At 45.1% G+C, this 23,650-nt stretch overlaps 1 protein-coding gene and 1 pseudogene across 6 annotated transcripts in view; both read right to left on the bottom strand.

The window, feature by feature from the left end:
- Window positions 1–10,892: 10,892 nt before the first annotated feature.
- Window positions 10,893–12,061, bottom strand: LOC116537341 (annotated as a pseudogene).
- A 7,106-nt stretch (window positions 12,062–19,167) lies between these two features.
- The window catches only part of DYM (dymeclin), a 439,642-nt gene continuing 435,159 nt past the window's right edge, over window positions 19,168–23,650 (bottom strand). For 3 of the 6 annotated variants that reach the window (XM_032259513.1, XM_032259509.1, XM_032259510.1), the window contains exon 18: window positions 21,500–21,893. In XM_032259513.1, coding sequence (XP_032115404.1) covers window positions 21,744–21,893 — 150 coding nt within the window. In that variant the 3' untranslated portion in view covers window positions 21,500–21,743. Of the gene's footprint in view, window positions 21,894–23,650 lie in introns of all 6 variants that reach the window. The other 3 variants (XM_032259516.1, XM_032259515.1, XM_032259512.1) reach the window with 2 other exon arrangements.

Genomic DNA, 23,650 nt, shown 5'->3' on the forward strand with positions numbered 1-23,650 from the left:
GCTGGCAGGGATAGGGAGGAGAAGCTGGAGCTGCTCTCAGCCCCCCGCCCTGTCTGTGGATGGGCATATGTTGGGCAGGGGATGGGGAGTGGGGAGGGCCCCTGACAGAAGAGGAAAGCAAGGAAATGTGGTTAAACCCGGAAGCACCGAGGGTCCGACTGATGGAATGGGAGGCATCTGGTGTTGTGGCCGAATTATGTCCCCCCAGATTCCTCCGTTGAAGTCCTAACTCCTCAGCACCTCAGAATGGGACTGAGTTGGAGATGATGGGTTTGTTCTATTTTTGTTCTTTTGAGACAGGGTCTCGCTCTGTCACCCAGGCTGGAGTACAAGGGCATGATCACAGCTCTCCTCAGCCTCCACCTCTTAGGTTCAGGAGATCCTCCTGCCTCAGCCTCCTCAGTAGCTAGGATCATGGGTGTGTGCCACCACGCCTGGCTAATTTTTGTAGAGATGGGGTTTCACCATGTTGCTCAGGCTGGTCTCAAACTCCTGGCCTCAGCCTCCTAAAGCAATGGGGTTATAGGCATGAGCCGCTGCGCCTGGCCCGGAGACTTTTTTTTCTTTTTTTTTTTTTTTGAGACACAGTCTTGCTCTGTCACCAGGCTGGAGTGCAGTGGCACCATCTTGGCTCACTGCAACCCCCACCTCCTGAGTTCACGTGATTCTCCTGCCTCAGCCTCCCAAGTAGCTGGGACTACAGGCGCGCGCCACCACGCCCAGCTAATTTTTGTATTTTTGACCTCGTGATCCACCTGCCTCGGCCTCCCAAAGTGCTGAAAGTATAGGCGTGAGCCACCGCACCCAGCGGAGATGGGGTTTTTAAAGAGAGGTAATGAAGTTAAAGTGAGGCCAAGTCGGTGGGTCCTGATCCAACATGACAGATGTCCTTTAAAGAAGAGGAGATTAGGGCCCAGACAAGACACAGGCCAGGGGTAACCACATGAGGCCTCCGTGGGAAGGTGGCTGTCTGCAAGCCCAGGCAAGAGGCATCAGGGGCAGCCAGCGAGGCTCACACCCTGATCTTGGATGTCCAACCTCCAGAACGGCCAGAAAATTCACATCTGTTGTTTCAGCCGCCCGGTCTGAGGCACTTTGCTGTGGCGACCTCAGTGCATGAATACACCTGGATTCCAAGTGGAGCTGGGATAAGCTGCGTGTGAAGGATGATTTTGGACCAGACTGTGCCTTCCACCCCCACCCCAGATGAGGTCCTCAGAGCTGTCCACGCCCCCTCAACAGCTGGCCATGAAGCCCCTCCCTCAATTCCTGAAGGTTCAGTCCTTTGCAACATGCAGCGAACCTAAAAGGAAACCTGGAGGTCCTTTAAGAAATACCCCCCCACCCGCATCCGCCCCACCTCCCAAGAGGCTGCAGCGGCAACAGCCACCAAAGGTGCCCAGACACAGATGCATGCATGAGCACAGCGCGACTGTCATCCATTAACGTTCCAGCTTTATAAACTTGTTCTAAAATTGCCCAAAGGACATGGAAAATAGCCCCACTTTGAAGATGTGTGCATTTTGGAATGGCCGCCTCACGACATCTGGTTTCCTGGTCTCTAAGCCGAGGAGGAGGCTGAGTTGGGGCCTCCTGCTCTCTGTGGGGTTGGGGTGGCTGGTCTGGGGATGTTTCTCTGCCCTGGACACCCCCTGCTCTGCCAGCTCAGTCCTGGTGGGGCGTGTACTGATGAATGCAGCCAGTGGCTGGAGGGGCCGTCCCTGAGCAGGACTCACCTTCCCGAGTGTCCTCTCTCCCTACACCCTGGCCCCAGCCTCTCCCCATGACAACAGATCCTCCAGCCCCTACGTCCCTCAGCCAACAGCCCCCTGCCAAGCAGCAGCCTCCTCCTAGCCTCAGGGCAGGCCAAGCTCCCCTCTGGCCTCCATGGCCATCTGAGGTCTGTAGGGTAGAATGTCATCCCCATGATGAAAACTGGAGACTGGGGCACAGGAAAGGCCAGCTCCTCATCACAGAAAGGGTGGTGTAGATGGAGCAGAGGTGGGGGAATGAGTGAGGGTCTTGGGGAGCTAAGGCTAGACCCCTCCCCTGAGACATCTCTATGCCCAGCCCTGGCCCCCAGTAGGGGTGGGTAGATAAAGTCTAGCCCAGGGACCATCAGCCCTGAGTCCCCTTGGCCTGGGGTTGGAGCAGCATGAGGCTAAGAGCCCATGAGGCACTGGGGTCCAGAGCTGAGAGTCTGCAGACCCCTCCCAGGCTGGGGGAAGATTTTTGAGTCCACTGGGCCAGGCGGGGTTGGCCCGTTCAGGAGCTGGGCTGGAGCTGGGTTGCAGAGCTTGTGCTACGGCAAGGACAGATGTTTCCAGTTTGCGGGCGCGGGTTGCCATCAATTGTTCCACTAAGCCCTGTTTCCTATTAAGCAGACTCTGGGAGATGGAGAAGTCGCCTTCCATCATGCAGTCTGTGGTCTGTGTGTGTGTGTGTGTGTGTGTGTGTGTGTGTGTGTGTGTGTGTGTGTGTGTGTGTGTGTGTGTGTGTGTAGGGGGTGCTGAGGACTGGCTGGGGAGGCCATGAAGGGCTATGCACATATCCATCCCCCATGCCTCCTGGCCAACCATAGGCAGAGCTGGCCTTTGTCCTGGGAACTGTCCCTTGGCTCTAGAGCAGCTTCTTCTGACTGAAGGGCAGAGAGCCGGGACTTGGGAGGGCTCTGGATGGGGGTTTTCACTACAAACCTGGCTCTGACCTTCCCCTGTGCCCCTGGGCAAACTATGGTTGGTCACCTGCCCATCGCTGCCTTCCTGAAAGAGTCTGTGTTAGCCTGTTTCTTGCTGCTATAAAGGAATGCCTGAGGCTGGGTAATTTATAGAGGTTTGATTGGTTCATGGTTCTGCAGGCTGTACAGGAAGCATGGCACTGGCATCTGCTCAGCTTCTGGTGAGGCCTCAGGAAGCTTACAGTCATGGCAGAAGGTGAAGGGGGAATCCAGTATATCATGTGGCAAGAGAGGGAGCAAGAGAGCCAAGGGGGAGGCCCCAGACTCTTAAACAACCAGATCTAACTGAGCAAGAACTCACTCATCCCCAAGGGGATACACTGAGCCATTCATGAGAGATCTACCCCTGTGATCCAATACCTGCCACCAGGCCCCACCTCCAACACTGGGGATCACATTTCAAATGGGATTTAAAGGGGACAAACATCCCAACCATATCGGAGCCTGATTAATATCCTGGGACTTATTCTTCTCTCTGCAGCTAAGTAGGCTGGCTCCCTCCCGGTGCCATGATGGGGACTCCTCTCATTGCCAATAATGGTTTAGAAATGAGTGTGGGAAACAGGCCTGGGCATGGACATGTGAAGGGGCCTCTGGGAGAGGAGCCCCACTCCCGAGCTGTGCTCCAGGTGAGATCATGCCTTGATGTAACACCAGGAGCTGTAGCAGCCCTCTTGTGAGTATGAGGGAAGCCAGCCAGAGGGTGTCAAGTACAGAGGGACAGAGCATGTGACCTTAGGAAGTACTGGGCTTCTGCCTCCGCCCTCGCTGGGGCTTCCTGTCTGTGAGATGACGCCAGCTCTGATTTTCTGAGGGCTTACCATTTCTAGACACAGTGCTAAATGCTGATGTTATTCAACCATTATTTCCTGTAATCAGGTAGATTACAAGGTGTGGGACACAGATGTGCAGAAATCATAATCATACATAAATCCCTGCTCCCTGAGAAGGTAGATTCTCCATTTAAAAAAATATAGAGACAGAGTCTTGCTCTGTCATCCAGGCTGGAATACAGTGGCACTGTCATAGCTAGCTGCAGCCTTGACCTCCTGGGCTCAAGGAATCCTCTCACCTCAGCCTCCTGAGTAGCTGGCACCACAAGCACACACCACCATATGTGGCTAATTAGAAAAAAATTTTTTGTTTTTTGGGTAGAGACAGGGTCTTGCTATGTTGCCCAGCCTGGTCTCAAACTCCTGACTTCAAGCGACCCCTCTGCCTTGGGCTTCCAATGTGCTGGAATTACAGGTCCAGCCATATTCTCCATTCTTTGAATGCTGCTTCGACTGAGCCTCAAACCATAGCCTAAGCTGAAGGGCAGACGTCACAGTCTGTCTCTCGAGGCACAGTCTCCCCACATCGAGAGGGCTCTCCTGACACTAGACGCAGGAAAGCAAAAGGCTTCCTTCTCCAGGCGCCTCTGAAGCTGGGGTTCCGCATGAAAGTGGAGGGAGCATTGGACACAGCAAGTGCATGGGCATTCGGGCGAAGCGGCAGTCCTTGGCTTCTCTGGGGCCACCGTGGGTAGAATCTCTGACTGGTCTCTAGCTGCATGGCAGGACACTGAGTGTTGGGCAGGGCAGCAGCCACATTGCCTCTCAGTCCTGGGCCTTTTCCCTGGCTGGGTGTTATCCAAGCTTAGGTCCCTGGCTCACCCTGGAATTGGGCAGCTCTCAAATATCCAGAAATAAACCCTTTTCTCCCCAAATTAGCTCAAGCAGATTACATATTTACTGCAAATAAGATCACCTAAAATGCATTTACTGGAGGTGGTTGGTGGTAGATGGTGGGAATTCACCCAGTATGGGTAGAGAGATTAGGTCAAACTGTTGCCTCCTGTACTTAGGAAGGAAGACCACAAGCAGACATGAGGCTGGTGTAGTCACAAGATGGAACTTCCTTTGGGCTTCTGTTCTTTGGGAGGGTGCATGTGCTCTCTGCGGGGGAAGGCAGCTGCGCATGGATGTGGGCTAGGCATAATTCAGTAAACTCCTCCTCCGCCTGCATTTCCCCACAGCCTCTCAGTACACCGGGACCCAGCAAACCGAGCCCAAACAAAGTCACAGGCTTCCTGGGCTCTCGAGTCAGGGGGTGCAGGTTGGGGTAGCCAGTGTGGCTGGAGGAAGAGGGATAGGATGCTAGAGAGGAAGGAGCCCCACATTTGCTAGTAACTCCTCTTTATTTTTTATTTTTATTTTTTGTGCCCCTAACATGTAGCCAGGGTTGAGAACCGCTCACTCATGTGGGCTGTGGTAGGGGTTCTGGATTTTATTCTGAAATGGGAAGCCACTGGCCTCTTTTTTTTTTGAAAGAAAGAGAAAGGGGGAGAGAGAACAGGAGTCTTGCTCTATTGCCCAGGCTGAAATGCAATCTAAAAATAGGTATTAAAAACCTATTTTATGCCCATAATTGTGCTTAACAGTGGAGACAGGAAGGAATAAGGGAAGAAAATAACAAACAGCCAACCAGTATTTCATTTAAGTCTGTGAAATGCTATGCAAATGCTGAAGAGTGATTTACTTCCAATTATGTGGTCACTTTCAAAATAGGTGTAATATGATACTGAGAGAAATGTATGTTCTGTGGACCTCGGGTGAAGAATTCTATAAATATTCACTGAGTTTACTTGTTCCAGGTCTGAGTTCAAATCATAGATGTCCCTGTTAATTTTCTATCTCGTTGATTTGTTGAATATTAACAATGTGGTGTCAAAGTCTCCCGCTATTATTGTGCAGGAGTCCAAGTCTCTTTATAAGTCATAAAGAACTTGTCTTATGTATCTGGGTGTTCCTATATTGGGTGCATATATATTTATGATCATTGACTTCTGTTGTTGCATTGATCCTTTTACCATTATGTAATGTCCTTCTTCGTTTCTTTTAGTCTTTGTTACTATTAAAGTCTATTTTGTCAGAGACAAAAGTTATAATTCCTGTTTTTTTGTTTTTTTTTTTTCTTTGCTCTCCATTTGATTGGTAAGCCTTCCACCAACCCTTTGAGTCTTTGTGTGTCCTTGCTTATGAGATGGATCTGGATACAGTGAACCGATGGGTTTTGACTTTTTATTCAATTTGCCTGACTATGTCTTTGATTGGGGCATTTAATCCATTTAAATTTAGGATTAATATTGATATTTGTGAGTTTAATATTGTCTTTTAATGCTAGCTGGCTATTTTGCCCATTAGTTGATATAGATTCTTCATTATGGAGATACTTTAACTTTTGGTATATTTTTGGGATGACTGATACTGGTTGTTCCTTTCTGTGTATAGTGCCTCTTTCAGAAGCTCTTGTAAAGCAGGCCTGGTGGTGATGAAATCTCTGAGTGCTTGCTTGTTCGTGAAAAATTTTATTTTTCCTTCATTTATGAAGCTTAATTTGGCTGGATAGGAGATTCTGGGTTGAAAATTCTTTTCTTTGAGGATATTGAATATTGACCCCCACTCTCTTCTAGCTTGTAGGGTTTCAGCTGAGAGATATGTTGTGAGTCTGACAGGCTTCCCTTTATGGGTAACCTGACCTTTCTCTCTAGCTGCCCTTAGAATTTTCAACCCTGGTATATCTAGCGATTATGTGTCTTGGGGTTGCTCTACTTGAGGAATATCTTTGTGGTGTTCTCTGGATTACCTGGAGTTGAGTATTGTCCCGCCTTACTAGGTTAGGAAAGTTTTCCTGAATAATATCCTGAAGAATATTTTCCAGCTTGGATTCATTCTCTTCATGACATTCAGGTACGCCTATCAAACGCAAATTAGGTCTTTTCACATAGTCCCATATTTCTTGGAGACTCTGCTCATTCCTTTTTACTCTTTCTTCTCTAATCCTGTCTTCTCATTTCATTTCATTAAGTTGGTCTTCGACCTCTGATATCCTTTCTTCTGCTTGATCAATTCGACTGTTAAAACCTGTGCATACTTCGCAGAGGTCTCGTATTGTATTCTTCAGTTCCATTAATTCACTTATATTCCTCTCTAGATTGTCTATTCTCATTAGGATTTCTTCAAACCTTTTTTCAATGTTCTTAGTTTCTTTCCATTGGGCTAGAACATGTTCTTTTAACTCACAGAAGTTTCTTATTGTCCACCTTCTGAAGCCTAAATCTGTTAATGGAACGCACTCATTCTCCATCAGGCCTTGTTCCCTTGTTGATGAGGAAATGTGATTCCCCTGTAGAGGGAGAGGCATTCTGATTTTGGGTATTCTCAGCCTTTTTAGGCTGGTTTCTTCCCATCATTGTAAATTTATCCACCTGTCGTCTTTGTAATTACCGACTTTCAAATTAGGTCTCTGAGTGGACGTCCAACTTGTTGATTCCCAGCGCCGGAATCTGAGCAACCCACTGCGCTGGCCAAAACAGTGGCGTTAAGATTCTTGGTGCTTTTCTGCCCAGGAATCTCCGGTCTGGCTTCCTTCTTGAGTCCCTTTTTCAATCAGCTGAATAGGCTACTCTGCCTTCCCGGAGCTCCAAACGTCGACTAAAAGGGGACCCAGTCCCGTTTACTCTGCACCAAGAACCGCCATGCCGGCCGTAAGAGTCATGCTGGCGACCCGTGGGGCTCCTCCACTGGGAATCTCCAGGTCCGTGAGCAACAAAAATGCATCTGAAAGTTTGGCATCCTCTCGTTCTCTGCACTTTCACTGGGAGCTGCAATCCTGAGCTGCTAGTGATCAGCCATCTTGGATCTCTCTCCTCAGTAACTCCTCTTAGGTCACTGGCTAAGCTGAGCCTGTGAAGAGCAAGACTCCAACCTAGAATTTTGAAAACATCTTCAAAAATGAAGACAAGACAGAGGTGTTTATAGCTAGACAAAAGCTGAATTTGTCACCAGCATGGTGACCACCCTGTCCTGGGTACTTGTTATGTCTACTAATGAGGAATAATCACATCATCATTTTTGGCAGCCACTACACACAACTGGAACTCCTAATTACTGTCCTGAGTGAAGCCACTGGGTGACACTCATTGCTCTAAGCCCAAACCGCCAGGTGCAAAGGTTGAACTCCACAGTGGACCCTGCTACAGTTCTTCTCCTGGACTCAGCCCATTCCTCTCTCTGGATCCTCTCTATCGTGTGGTGTATTGAGCAGCCCGGTCATCTCGTCGCTCACAGACGTGGAGAACATTCTGTATCTCCCTCCACACACCGATAAAACCATTGAACAGGCCGAGCTGAGAAACAGAGACCAGGACCATCCCTCTAGAAACCATCCCTCAGAGCGGTGGTTCTCAAAGGCTCTGGGATTGGCACTACTTTGCATTCTTAACAACCACTGAGGACTCCTAAAAGCTTTATTTATGTGGGTTGTGTCTGCCCATATTTATTAAAAATTAAACAAATTTAAAAATGTTAATTCACTAGAGAATAACAATACTAAACCCATGACATGCTAACATAAAGAACTTTTTTTTTTTTTTTTTTTTTTTTGAGACGGAGTTTCGCTCTTGTTACCCAGGCTGGAGTGCAATGGCGCGATCTCGGCTCACCGCAACCTCCGCCTCCTGGGTTCAGGCAATTCTCCTGCCTCAGCCTCCTGAGTAGCTGGGATTACAGGCACGCGCCACCATGCCCAGCTAATGTTTTGTAGTTTTAGTAGAGACGGGGTTTCACCATGTTGACCAGGATGGTCTCGATCTCTTGACCTCGTGATCCACCCGCCTCGGCCTCCCAAAGTGCTGGGATTACAGGCTTGAGCCACCGCGCCCGGCCATAAAGAACTTTTATGAAGAATACCATGCTTCAAAAGAAAAAGGTTTGTGAGAAGAGTGGCATCGGTTTGCATTTTGGCAAATCTCTAGTGTCTACCTTGATGAAGACAGCCAGGTTCTTGTATCAGTTTCCACATTTCATCTGTTGCAATATCACAAACATGCAGCTTCTGGAAAACTCCACCAAACACTCATGAAAGAATGAAAGAGAGAAGGCAAATAACTGATGATGATGATGATGAAAGCGCCTTAGGAACCCCCAGGTCTCTGGATCCCACTTTGAGAACTGTTGTTTGGGTCGCCACACCTCCACTGGTGTGTGCCCAAACCCTCTGGTAACCCTGCCCAAAGAAGCAAATGGACTGTTTTCGGTGACTCTAACCTTGTTCTGCCACATCTTGGTATAGGAGGATGTAGAAACTGAGCTCCCAAGAGACTGTGTCCGCCTGAGCTCTCACAGCGGGCACATGGAACTGGAACCCAGGCTTTGAAGCCATGAAGGTGACCACGGATGGGCACCCACCCTGAATGCCACCATGACGGTTTGGCTGAATTACGGCCCCGGCTCATGTGCTAATCTGCCTCATCTCCCCGAGTGCAGTGAAGGACCTTGGAGGCCAGCGGGTAGGTCCCTTCTCTGACAAGCTCTTCCGGGGCTCCCTTCAGGAACAGTGAACCCACTCTGTCAGCTGCAATAGCAACGTTTTCAAGGAAGCAATCCATGTCCCCAGCCACACAGTGGGAGCCAGGTGCAAGGGGCTCCTCAATGTCCCATAAAAATGAGGACCACGAGAGTGGTGTGGGAGAGTGGTAAGATCTGTTCTGGGTACGGCGTGACTTCTCAGCCTCTTTTTCTGTCTTTCCTCTATCACAGGTGGGGCTGGGGCTGAGATGAGTACAGGCAAGTGAGAAAACAGAGACGTGAACTATAATGTCATGAGGATGTCAGCTCCATACCCAGTGTCTCATGTAAGTGTCCTGCTTCACAAGGAAGACAGTGATGTCAGGAAGTATGGGGGACTTGCCCAAGGCCATGCAGCCAGCGAGTGCCAGGGTGGGGTTAGGAGTGGGGTGAGGAGTGGAGCTGCTTCCCCAAAGTCCAGGGTGGCCACGAGGGCTTTATGTTTAAGTGTCTCTCCATGGCCTTGGCTCAGAGTTGGGGGCCCAGAGCCCAGCGAGCAGCTGCCACACGTGTGGAGAAATTCCCTGTCTTGGGTTGGAGGCCCCTCCTCTGCTTCAGGAAATGGTAAGAACACAGACCAGGACTTCCCATGCTTAGTGGGAGGGGCCCTTCTCATGGCAGGCAGTGTTCCTGGCCAGGTGCAGGGGGTCACCTGCTTGGGCTCAGGTGCAGGGCCGACAGCACTGGGCGGGGGAAAGGGGCTGGGAGTAGAGACTGGGCCTGCCAGGGCTTACTGACACCTATGGTCTTTCTGTGGGGAGAGGTGATTTTGGCATTCATTTCAATGAACGGCCATTTCATTAGGTTCCATGCATGTCAGTAGAAATTCATTTAACAGTAATCAAATATCCAAGAAGAAAGCTTGAGAACTTAAGAAAAACAATCAACTCAACCTCCCAGAAGCCAAATCTTCTGTCTCATTCAGTGTTTTAGGACTAGTTACGATATTGTTCTTCTAGCAAGACCCACCTAGAATTTAGCGGGTGAGGAAACACTTAAGAGAGATGACCAACTTATTCTGAGGTAAATTTCTATCAGTCTTGTTTAAAATGCAAATTAACTTTAGATTAACTTTAAGTTTTAATTGTAAGATCTAATAAACATACAGAAAATACACAAGATGAAACCGAACAGTTCACTGATTTATTGCCAGTGAAACACTTCTGTGACCACTGGAGCTAAGGAAATAGAACACTGCCAGCTTCTCGTCCCTCCTGTACCCCTCCCAATTATGGTTGCTTCTGTTTTCCCAAAAATAACCCGTATTCTGGTTTTCAGGCTAGGCCTGCCCTTGTCCTTCATCAAAGTTTTACTACTTAAGTGTACATCCCCAAACTAGGTTTATTTTGGCCTTGTTTTCTCTATGTGAACGAGCTCATACAGTATGTATTCTTTTTTATCAGTCTTCTTGGATGCTGTAATATTTGAGTTTCATCTGTGTAACTGAATGTAGCTGGTTATTTTTCACTGCTGTATAGTATTACATTGCATAGATATAGTGCCATTTATTTACATATTCTACTGTTGATATTCCTGGTGTTTCTAGTTTTGAGGTATTAGGAATAATTGCACTATCAACAGTCTTGATTTAACCTGTTGCTAGGTCTTAGGGCATGAGCATCTTCAACTTTTGTAGATATTACTAAACAGTTTTTCAAAGTGCCATCAATTTATATTCCTATATGGACTACACATAGGGTATGAGATTTCCTGTCGTTCCACATCCTCACCAACACTTGATGTTGTTGACCTTTTTTTTTTATTTTCCAGTTTCGGTTATTTATTAATCAGTGTAATCTCCAATAGATTACATCAACACAATTTCATGCATTTAGAGGAGAAATATTTCCTGGTTAAGTGGAAAACTGTGCGATGGCTTCCGGAAGACCTTCATTCTAAAGCAGCTTTATAGTGAAACATTTCATTTACAAATCTGGACCTTCTTTCTTCAGTTTGCTGTAATCCACACTCACTGGGTAGAACTTGTTTGATCATCAGCACCCAGTTTGTTCTAGGGCTTTGGTTATACTTTCTTTCCCAACTAACATCTGGATTGAAAAATGCCAGACGCAAGAGATACAGTGCTGCTCCAATACCTCCAGCTCCAATAAATACAAAGAGGGGGATCAAGCAGGGGTGCTTCTTGGTCTGACCAGTGATCTGGAGCATGTTTGTAGCAGAGGCCTCCGACTGGAAAGGAGAGAACCAGCCTAGCCACTAGGCACTGGGCTAAGTAGTATCTCGTTGTTGACCTTTTTAATTTAGCCATTCTGGTGACTGTGCAATGGGTATTGGGTATCTCATTGTGGGTTCAATGTGCATTTTTCCTTGATTTCAGTCCTTTTCCATGTTATTGGTGAACTGAAAATTTTTCAGAAATGCTTGTCTGGTGCCAATTTTATTTTTCCTTATTGAATTCTTTATATAGTCTTTATTTGACCCCTTTGTGGTTCTATACATTACAAAGATCTGCTTTCACTCTGTAGCTTACCTTTTCACTCTCTTATTGATGTCTCTTGTTAAACAGAAGTTCCTAATTTGACTGTAATCTGATTTATCTGACCTTTTCTTTATGGTTAGCATTTTTTGTTGTCTATCTAAAGGACGTGAAGATAGTCTCCTATGCTTTATTCTAGAATACTATGGTTTAACCTTTCACATTTAGCTCTATAGCCCCCTGGGAATTGATTTTGCAGAGAGAGTGAAGTAGGATTCATTTTCCCTTCACTGTGCCAACACCATTTATTGAGAAAAAAACATTTCTCCATTATACAGCAGTGTCCCTTTTGTCAAATCAATTGTCCTTACATATGTGGAACTTTTAAGTTCTATTTCATCAATATAGTTTGTCTACTGTTGTAACAATATTAAACTTAGAGTAAATCTGTAAGTCTTTGTTTTTAGACAGGGTTTTGCTCTGTCACCTAGGTTGGAGTCCAGTGGTGTGATCTCGGCTCACTGCAACCTCTGCCTCTGGGCTCAAGCAATCCTCCTGCCTCAGCCTCTCCAGTTGCTGGGACAACAGGTGTATACCACCACACCTGGCATTTTTTTTTTTTTTTTTTGAGACAGAGTCATGCTCTGTCACCCAGGCTGGAGTGCAATGGCGCTATCTTGGCTCACCGTAACCTCTACCTCCCGGGTTCAAGTGATTCTCCTGCCTCAACCTTCTGAGTAGCTGGGATTACAGGCATGTGCCACCACACTTGGCTAATTTTAATGCACTTTTAGTAGAGACAGGGTTGCTCCATGCTGGCCAGGCTGGTCTTAAACTCTTGACCTCAAGTGATCCGCCCGCCTCCGCCTTCCAAAGTGCTGAGATGGCATGAGCCACCATGCCCAGCCTCACACCTGGCTAATTTTTAAAATTTTTTGTAGAGACAGGGTTTCACCATGTGCCCAGACTGGTCTCAATTAATCCTCCTCCCTTAGCCTCTCAAATGCTTGGATTACAGGTTTGAGCCACCGCACCTGCCCTATAGGTCAGAGCACATCTGTAAGTTGTAGACATCTAGCCATGTAAGTATGAACTTTATTCTTTTTCGGGGCTTTCTGTGCAATTCTAGGTGTTTTGCATGTCCATGTAGATTTTAGAATCAATTTGTCAAGTTTCCTTATTCCTCCAAAGAACTGGAATTTTGATTGAGATTGCACTGAATCCATAGATCAGTTCTGAGGGAACCAACTATAATGTCGATCCTTCCAACTCATGAATCTAATGACCCTGGAATGGTCTCTTATTTAGGGAAACCTTATTTAGATCTTTAGTTTCAATCACATTTTTTTTAGTTTGATTTCTGTATATTTAGTGTTTTAAAAAATGCTATTGTAAATGGTTCACTTTTAAAAATTCATTTTTGAATCGTTTATTGCTAGCATCAGAAATACAAGTGATTTTTGTCTACGACCTTGTATCTAGAAACCTTTTTAATTTCACTAGGTTTCTTGTCTGATTCTTTTAAATTATCTATATCCTCAATCATGTCATTTACAAATAATGATAGTTTATTTTCTTCTGACCCTACCCAATTAATTATAAAGAAAATCTTGTTGTATTAGGCTAGGAACTCAGGTGATAGTTTCCTCAATGTATAGCAAAATTGAATATTATACGGGGTATATTTGTTATAGCCACCATCTAGATTCTACCAATCTAGATTTTACCAAGTTTACTATATCTGTTTTTATCACATATTTATCTATCCATCAAGCCATGCTTTTTTCCCTTTCCATGATGCATTTCAAAGTAATTTAAGGTACCAGTACACTCCCGGCTAAATACTTAGGCACATATAGCATTACCTAGTGACATTTTGAATAGAAGTGATGACAGACATTCTTTTTTTGCTTCTGATCTCGAAATGAAAGATTTGAATATTTTAAGTATGATGTGTTTGCTGTAGCATTTAAACAATGTTTATAAGATTAAGATAGCTTCCTTTTTTCCTAGTTTGCTAAACATTTCGATCACCCAAGACTGCTGAATTTTATCACATTTTTTACCTGCATTACTTTTCCTTCTGTATTGTTTATGTGAATAACTCTGATTGATTTGTGAATGACAAATCAAATTTGATCATGATGTATTTTTACACATTGTTTTTGTAGATTGCTTGTTTCTATTTGCTAACATTTTGTTCAGACCTTTTGCAATATACCATGAGGACTAGCCTGTAATTCTTGTATTGTTCTTGGCAGATTTTTTATATGTAAGGTTAAGCTGGTTTCATAAAACAAATAGAAGGTTTTCTATTCTCTGGGAGAGTTTGTCTAAGATTGGCATTATTTTGTTCTTAAATGTTTGGTTAAATTCACTACTGAAGCCATTTTGGTCTGTAAATTTCCTGTGGCAGATTGTAATTATGGACTCAGTTTATGCACTAGATATAGGTTGATTCCAATGTTCAGGATCTTTTCATGTCAGTTTTAGAGAGCTTTATTTTTTTTAAAAGAATTTGTTCATTTTATGCAAAATCTAAAAACAACTTTAGTGAGGCATACTTAATATATAAAAACTGCACATATGTAATAAAGTGTACAATTTGATAGATATATGTATACACCTATCACTGCAATAAAGTTTTCATCTAGATTTAAAATTTATTGGTATTCATTATAGTCTATAAAATATATGTGTGTATATATACATATATATATTAAAAAAAATTTTTTTTTTTGAGACAGGGTCTCTCACTCTGTCGCCCAGGCTGGAATGTGGTGCCGTGACCACAGCTCACTGCAGCTTCTACCTCCTGGGCTCAGGTCATCCTCCTACCTTACTCTCTCCAGTAGCTGGGACTATAGGCACACACCATCAGGCTCCGCTAATTTTTGTATTTTTAGTAGAGATGAGGCTTCACCATATTAGTCAGGCTGGTTTCAAACTCCTAACCTCAGGTGATCCACTTGCCTTGGCCTCCCAAAGTGCTGGGATTACACGTGAGCCACCTCGCCCAGCCGATGAATCCTCTTAATCCTTTTAAATAACCAGCTTTTGACTTTGATTCCCTTTATTGTGTATTTGTGTTCTGTATCTGTAGTTTTGCCTTATTTTTGGGTTTCATTTGCTGTTTTAAAAATTTTCGAGGTAGTTGCTTAATTGATTTTTAACCTTTCTTCTAACATAAGCATTTAAAGCTATATATATTTTGGGAACAATAGACACTAGAGACTCCAAAAGGTGGGAGGAAGGGAAGAAGAGAGAGACGCAAGTGCTGAAAAACTTTCTATTGGTTATGTTCACTATTGGGGTGACAGGATCATTAGAAGCCCATACCTCAGCATCACACAATGTACTCTCACAACAAACTTGAACATGTACCCTCTAATTTTAAAATAAAAGACATCTTCCTTAGTTTTAGTTGCATCTCACAAATTTTTTCTCCATTAGTTTTGATAGGTAGTATTTTCATGATCAGTTTAAAATATTTCAAATTTCCATTATGATTTTTTTGACAGATGTTGGGTAACCTGGAAATCTAGTTAATTTCCAAAAATATGAGGATTATAAAATTATCTTTTTGTAAATAATTTGTTTTGATTCCTTTATGGTCAGAGAGCATGTTTCATTTGAAGTATTTTCAAGTTTGTTGAGACGTTTTTGTTTTTCAGAGACAGGTTCTTGCTCTGTCACCCAAGCTAGAGTGCAGTAGTGCGATTATAGCTGACTGCAGCCTCTACCTCCTGGGCACAAGTGATTCTTCTGCCTCAGCCTCCCATGTAGCTGGGGCTACAGGCATATGCCACCATGTCCAGCTAAATTTTGGATTTTTTTGTAGACACGGGGTCTCACTATGTTGCCTAAGCTGGTCTCAGACTCCTGGGTTCAAGTGATCCTCCTGCCTTGGCCTCTCAAAGTGCTGGTATTACAGATGTGAGCCACTGCGTCTAGCCTGTTGAAATTTTTATAGCTCAGTATTTTAGAGTGTGTGCCATTTGTGTTTGAAAAGTATGTTATTGAGTTTGGTGTTCTACATACATCCATTTGGGTTGCTCATTTCATTGCTAAATCTTTTATAACTTGATTTTTGTATGCTAGTTTTTTCTACCAATTAACAAAATAAGCATGTTAAAATATCTCTGGTTGCATATTTGCCTACATTTACTATCAAGCTGTTTTTACATATTTTGAGGTTATATTTTAAGTGCATATAAATTTAGATTATCTTTCTAGTAATTGAATTGACCCTTTTGTTTCTTAAAAAAATTATTGCCTTAAAGTTTACTTAAATATATCTACACCAGTTTCCTCATGGTTACTGTTTGCTGGGTATGTATTTCTCCATCTTTTTCTTTCAAAATTTAGAAATTCATGTTTTAAAAGTCTCTTGTAAATAGTATATGGTTGTTTTTAAAACAAGGCTAACAATATTTGTCAACATCTGAGCATTAGTCCATTTACATTTAGTGTAATAATGGATTTATCATAAATATCTTGCTTTTTATTTGTTCCACTTGTTCTGCTTTTTCTTCTTCCTTGGACTCTTTTGCAACTCTAAAGTCTGTCCACTGAATTATTACAATTCTGTTATTATGTGGAAAACTATACTTTTATTGATATCTCAAATATTATCCTGCATACATGACTTATCAAAGACTAATATTAAATGAATTTTTACTTTTTGGATAATGCCAAGTGTCGTAGAACAATTAAAATTCCATTTAGGCCCTTCCCACTTAAATCCCTTTATTTTCATGCATTTTATTTCTTTATATATTTAAAACTCTGTAAGATGTAATTATTGTTTTATGTAGTCAATATTTGTCATTTTCATTGTTCTTCAATCTTTCCTAAGGCTTTGTCCTTACATTTGGGATTCTTTTCCTTCTGTCTGTAAAATACCTTTTAAATTTTCCTTTAGGGTAGGTGTGCTGATTAATTCTTCTGTTTCTCTAAAAATGTCTTCATATGCTCTTCATTTTTGCAGGATATTTTCCCTGATTAGAAATTTTTAGGTTGGCAGTCATTTTCTTTCAGAACCATAAAAGGCAGTTTTTCACTGTCTTCCATTGTTTCTGGTGAGAAAGAGTTGTCAGTCTAATATTATTGCTCCTTTGATGGTTCTATTCCTTCCTCCCACCCCAGCAGATCTAAAATACTGTTTTTCTTTGGTCTTCAACAGTTTTACTATGATGTTTCTAGGCATGGTTTATTTTTATTTATCCTACTTGGAATTTGTGGGAGGGATTCTTGAGTTTCTGGTGTGGTATCTTTCATGAGTTTTGGATAAGTTCTCAACCATTTATTTAAATATCACTTTCTTCTACTCTCTTAAGATGCCAACTGTACTTAGGTCATGTTCACTGTACCCTTTAAGTCTCTTACCGTCTATTCTCTACGCGCTGTTTTTTTTTTTTTTTTTTTTGACTATGTAATTCCTGCTCCCACCCCCACCCCCAATTTTTCATCTTACTCATTCTCTTTTCAGTTATTTCTAATTTGCTCTTAAACCTGTTCACTGAATGATTCTTCTCATTATAGTACTGCATAGAATTTCCAGTGGGTTTTTACCTTTCTAATTTTCTGCTGAAATTCTTGACCATGCATCTTATTTCTTTTTGAACACAGTAAGCATAACTGTTTTAAATTCTGTATCTGGAGTCCTTTTGGGTACTTCTGTTGTCTGTGTTTTCCCCTAATGGTTTTAATTCGAGTAATGAATGTTGTCTGGTCTTCTCCCATACCTGGGTATTTCTTTCTTTTTTTTTTTTTTTTTTTTTTGTGAGACGGAGTTTCACTCATGTTACCCAGGCTGGAGTGCAATGGCGCGATCTCGGCTCACCACAACCTCCGCCTCCTGGGTTCAGGCAATTCTCCTGCCTCAGCCTCCTGAGTAGCTGGGATTACAGGCACACACCACCATGCCCAGCTAATTTTTTATATTTTTAGTAGAGACGGGGTTTCACCATGTTGACCAGGATGGTCTTGATCTCTTGACCTCATGATCCACCCGCCTCGGCCTCCCAAAGTACTGGGATTACAGGCTTGAGCCACCGCGCCCAGCCATACCTGGGTATTTCTGATGGCAACACTGCAGAAATAATTTGAGGCCTTGGGTTATATTCACCTTCTCTACAGAATTTGCATTTGCTTCAGCTGGGCACCTGAAGGCATTAGTAATCTAGTTTCACCTCGGACCACATTCAGGTACTGAGGTGGTTTAGAAGTTGAACTGCAGAACCCATGAGGGATAGTCTAATGATAGTAATGGGGGATCAACCCTCCAGCCAGGGACAACTTGGAAATCTGGTCAAAATATTTTAAAAATTTGCTTGAAGGATCCCAGAGCCAACAAGATAGTGAAGTATTGCTTGCTCAGCTCTATGGGATTGCTTTTCCTCCACAGTTTTTGCTAAGGCCAGAGGCTGTGTCTGAGTAGCTGGCATTTAGATAGCTTGTGAAGTCAGATTAGGGGTTGGAGTATGATCTGACCAAGGGGCTAGGGGCTGCTGGTGAATCTCCCTTGCTTTGGGTGGGAACCCTGATAGCTACACCCTAATGAGATTAAATTTTATGTTTTAATAGAATTCTTACAAAATAAATATGCATTATTTGCTGTGATCTACTCCTCAGTTCTTCATATGCGTAGCTAGCTTGGCTCTTCATCACTGAATAGCGACTCTGACCTCTTTGACTCTAGGAGGTGACGCAGGACACTGGAATAGTTGTGAATCTGGAGTCAGAAGGCCCACAGATCAGTGCCTAAAATCAACTGGCGACTACTGATATTGCAGGCATGGTGCCTGGGAGAGAATTAAGAGATCCAAAGGGTTGACCTTGCAAACTGAAGCCTATGAAATATAGCAAGTGCCAAAACTCTAATTTATGTCTCTTCAAAAAAGCTCAGGGTAACTCAGTTATGCAGAGAGCTATACCACCCATGCAAAACCCTGGCTCCTCAGGATCTCAATGATGAAATGTTGCTTAAAGTATAATATATTAAGAAGTTTATTTGGCATTTAAAAGTTTCCCCGACTAAATATTTCTCTTGGATGTACCTTAGCAAGCTCTTAGGAAGTTGCTGAGTGTTCTGATGCTGGTCCTATGTCCATTTCTCTTTCCACTGTCTACTTCCCAGCCCCTGTGATTTCCTTCCAGTGAGGACTGTGTGTGCAGTGTACTTTCTGTGCTTCACCTTCCGGGACCTTCTCTTCTTCCCTTTCTCAGTCTTTGTCCTTGAGCTGTGTTGTCTGCACTGTTGAATGGTGGCAGTCTGTTGCAAGGTTGTTGTTCACAGATTGTATGACACCACCCTCAGTGGGGACTGTGGGAGCTAGAGTTAGAATTCTGAAGCTTTTCTGCAAAGTGCCTTGAACTCTTGATAGGGAAGATGCTATTGAAAGGGACATTCTTTTAAAATTAAATATTGTGGCAGAATTCTTTGTTGATAAAATGACACAATGCAGTAACAGCTTCAGATCTTGGGTAAAATCAGATGTTAATTTCCATCTGAACACATGATGATCCTGTGTTGCATCATTACATATGTTTACTTCGTGTAAAAATTTCTAAGCAAATACTCAAAATCAATGCAAGTATAATGAAAGTTTATCATTCAGATTTATTGCCATATAATAAATCTTTCACAAAAATAAGAAGCCTCTGGTGGCTTTGCAGAGCTGTGGCAGTGATGCATGTGATGGGGCCTCCCTCCTGAGGGGAACCAGGGTTGGGAGCATCACTTGCAGGCCTCCTTGGAGGCTGCGGCCCCAGCTGAGCTTTTAGCCAGTGGGTACTTCTCTTGTGTGATGAATGAGAAGAGAGAAAGATGGGAGGGCGATCAGGGTTCTGGGGGCACCTCAGTGAGCCGGCAGGCCTGGATGAGAGGCTGCATGATTCCCCAATCAGGGCTTCCTTGGGAGTGGGCCCTCTGTCAAGATGACTGGGTTTTTGAGGGGCCTCATTTCCTCCCATGACAAGAACTGACAGTCCTGAGCCCAGAGACTGTCCTGTGGCACTGCCCAGCCCTCAGACGCAGAGGACAGTTCTGCGGTCTTGCCAGAAGCTAAGCTGCTTCACGTGACCCTAAACATTTAAAACATTTTTTGGTTTAAAGGAAAAAGAAGCCAATCAAAATGCTCTGGAAACAAAGTTGCAAATCATTTCCCCACCTAGGATATATGTATCCTTGCTACCTGAAATGATAATCATCACTCCCCCTGCTGGCTGAGAGCGCTGCTCCTCCTCCTCCTCCAGACTGGCTCTCCCACAAATCTTACTAAGTATCAGTAGAAGTTGTCGTCAAGCCTCACCTCTAGACTGGATGTCCTGTACATGCACTCTGAGGTGAACACAGGAGTCAGAGTCCCCACTCCAGCAGTGACAGGAGGAGGCCTAACAGAACAAGCCCCTCAGAGACCGGCGGTGGGGGGCAAGCTGCACTCGGCTCCGGGACCCCACCAGAGATGTGCCCTCCATGAGTCCCTTGGCCTCAGTGAGCTTCTGTTTCATTCCATCCAGATGAGGACGGGGAGGCTGCCTGCCCTATCTCAATAGCCTCTGAGGGCGCGGCTTGGCCGGGCCTTCCCCATGTGGAGCCCACACAGTGGTGCACTGAGATGCTGGCAGTGTTTCGACCTTTTACAGAGCTTGGGGTGACTGAGGACGGCTCCTCCTAGGCCCTCAGAAGATGTGATGGACCTGAATGACTCAGGCCTGCAGCTCTGGGACATGGGACAGGAGAAGCCAGGCCTGAAGCAGATGAGCTGTAGTGGATTGGAACAGCGTGCTCAGTCTCATCTGGGGTTATGCACTTTCTATGTTGAAAAGCAAATACTTTTTCTGTCTTTGAGAATGAAGCTAGGTTCCTCATCTAGACTGTGAAGGGGCCTGCGAGGACACAGAGTGTGACTGGGAAGGAAGGTCCACCTGGCCCTCCGTGCAGCCCCAGTGGCTGTTTCCCTCCAAGAAGCTCCTTCCTTCAGCTTAGGCACCAACACGTGGATCGCACTGGCCCAGAAGCGTTTTTAAAAAATCAGAAACAAAGAAGAAAACATGCTTTTCATCTCAAGTGGAATCCAGTATGAACAAACTAGTCTCCTTTTTCTATTAGTGTGGGTGAAGGAAAAAGACTGTTTGCAAATAAAGATTTTCTTTTGCCCAATGATTAATACAGAGTAGATTAACTTAATTTGTGCTAGACTCCAATTTCATTCCGACAACAGTTCTTAGACCATATTCACAGAAACATTAATATGGGCTTCATGAGAAGTAGCCACTTTCTTTTTTTGTTTGTTTCTTAGAGACGACAGGGTCTCACTCTGTGGCTCAGGCTGGAGTTGCAGTGGCGCCTTCTTAGCTCACTGCAGCCTTGAACTCCTGGGCTCAGGCAATCCTCCCACCGTAACCTCCTGAGTACCTAGGACTACAGGAATATGCCACCATGCCTGGCTAATTTTTAATTTTTTTGTAGAGATGGGATCTCACTGTGTTGCCCATGTTGGTCTGAGATTCCTGGGCTCAGGCGATTCTGCTAACTTGGCCTCCCAACGTGCTGGGATTACAAATGTGAACCGCTGCACCCAGCCCATATTCTTTTTTAAGAAAAGATGCAGAGGTGTTAAAGATTAATATCAAATTGTCCGGGCATGGCGTTTATGATTATGGGCCCTCTGAGAGGCAACCAAACACACACATGACTTCATTTCTTTATCAATTCCTGCCTCATCATCTTTTCTCACTGATGCTCCTTAATGTTAAAGGAATCTCTCTCTCTCTCACACACACACAAGACCAAAACAACTATCTTGAACATGCAAAAAAAATAGTGTACACTGTTGAATAGTGTGCACTGCTGAAGTGTGATGTGCCTAAGGCATCAGGATCTTGGCAGAGCTCTGGATTTTTGGCTTAGAAATAAAACTGCATGTTGAATAGCAGGTTTTTACATTTATTATTGTGTATTTCCTCCCCTTTTTGCACTACTATCTACGCTGAGTGATCTACTGCCAACTGGCACCAGTTCTCCAAATCAAAGTGTGTGAGGAAAACACACTTGTGCAATCCTCTTTAACAGAAGATACCGCAGGCAATCTGTCTGTCTGCTTCTGTTATCCAGAAATGAACTGACGTGAAGGGCTGCTTGGCTGGAGGGGTCGGGCGGGAGAGCGTCCTGCCCTCAGTCGGAATCCATGGTGAACAGCTGGATGGCCTGAGGGTTCCAGTACAAGCCGACTGCTGAGTTGTAGACAAGAGACCAGACATAGGGGATAAAAAACTCCTCAGGCTGCTCCTCTTCCACATATTTGAATTTCAATTCTGGAAATTTCTGCAATGAGAATAAGATGATTTTATAATCCCACAGTTCCATGCACAAGCAAAGGTGGTGGGAGTTTGCAGGTGGTGCTGTGGTGGGCATGGAGCCCACCCACCGCTGCCAACCAGTCACAGGACCTGAGAGCTCTGGGCTTTAAAATATTTCAGCTATCAAATGGCTCCCAAGAAAATGTGAATTACCAATGGGGAGAGCAAATCACACAATGGGTCCTGGTTGGCTAATGTCAGTGTGGCTGACAGTTCCCTGCTAGGGACCCCAACAGAGGTTAAGATATGATGAGGACTATCCCAGCTGAGACATGGACCCTGCCTGGGAGGCAGACAGGGCTCAGGCCAATATTCCCCAGAGTGTGAATATTGGGGCAGGGGGGCTGGCTCTTAAGAGGCACTGTCTTCAGGGTTCTGTCATTCTGGAGGTGAGGACCTTCCCCTCACAATCCTGAGCCCTGACCGGAAGGGGAAGGAGTGTGCCTCTGGTGGAGAGGGGCTGCTCTGGAGGAGTGGGGGTTTGGGGTGGCCAGCTTGCTCAGCCATAGCTTGGCCTCAGTCTGTCTTCCTCGGAGGCAGGAGCAATGGCTTTGGCTTTGCAGAGAGGGAGTCCGAGCTTGCTCCTCATGGAGGCTGGGAAAGGCGTGGGCCTGGCTCTGCCCACACCCGGCAGGCGCCCTGGTCTGTGAGCTCCAGTGCTCTGCGGTGTAAGAAGCTGCGCAGCGCCGTGGCCTACGGCGGCACTGAAGCTTCAGCACATCACTGGGATTTGGGCTTTTGATTTTCTAATTTTACCCGTGACCTATTTATTCCAGCCAGGGCAGAGGAAGTGATTCCACTTTCAGCAGCTTGAGGAGTGGCTAGAGTCTACCCAAGGCCCCTGGGCCTCTCCTTTGCCAAGGTGTTGCTGGCAGGAGTAGCTCCAGTTTGGTGACCCTTGTCCCAGGTGGGGAGGGAAGAGAGGGGACAGGGCCCTGGGGGGAGGGGTATGGGGGAAGGCTGAGAGACAGAGAGCTGAAAGAGAGAAAGAGAGGAAACCACACACCTCCCCACATGCATCCACAGCTGCACTTATTACATTACACTGGAAGGCAGGGCCCATAGGGCAGAGAGGTTTGTATCTGTTTTGTCAGCTGCTGTGTCCCCAAGGATATTAGCCAGGCACTTAATAAACTGATGAGTGAGTGAATCAATGAAGCAATCAACCACGTATTGAGGGCCAACTATGTCCCAGACACACTGTAGATGCCTTCTGTATATTATCTAATTTAGTCCTTCTTATGGGAGTCCATTCACTGGTTCATTCACTCATTCTTCATTCTACTGACTGTTTGCTGCCGGTGCCGGGCAGGCACTGTGGGGGCCAGAGCCTAGAGATACAGGGGCGCAGCAGCCGAACCTAGCTCCTGTCCTCACAGAAGGTAAGCCTTCATGGAGGAGGGAGACAGAAACAGCAGAAGCAGCAACAAAAAGCCAATTATAACAGGGCAGCACGGCAGGGAAGGACAAGGAGCTCCAGAAGCCAGAAGGGAGGAGGTGGCAGCCACATGCAGGGGAGGTGAGTTCCCCCAGGGCCCCGCACGGGGAAGGCCTGGGTATGAGGCAGGAGGCGCAGCACCTGAAGGCTAAGGAGCGGGTGGGGGAAAAGCACACACTGGGGAGCAGAGGCCAGACTCGGGAGGTGCGTGTAAGATCCCGGCAGCCTCTGAAGAGCCTGAAGGCTACAGCACAATGAGAATGGCACTGTGCAGTGACCGCTCC

Source organism: Sapajus apella, unplaced genomic scaffold (assembly GCF_009761245.1).
Source record: "Sapajus apella isolate SASKATOON/1434 unplaced genomic scaffold, GSC_monkey_1.0 scaffold109, whole genome shotgun sequence".
Classification (NCBI taxonomy): domain Eukaryota; kingdom Metazoa; phylum Chordata; class Mammalia; order Primates; family Cebidae; genus Sapajus; species Sapajus apella.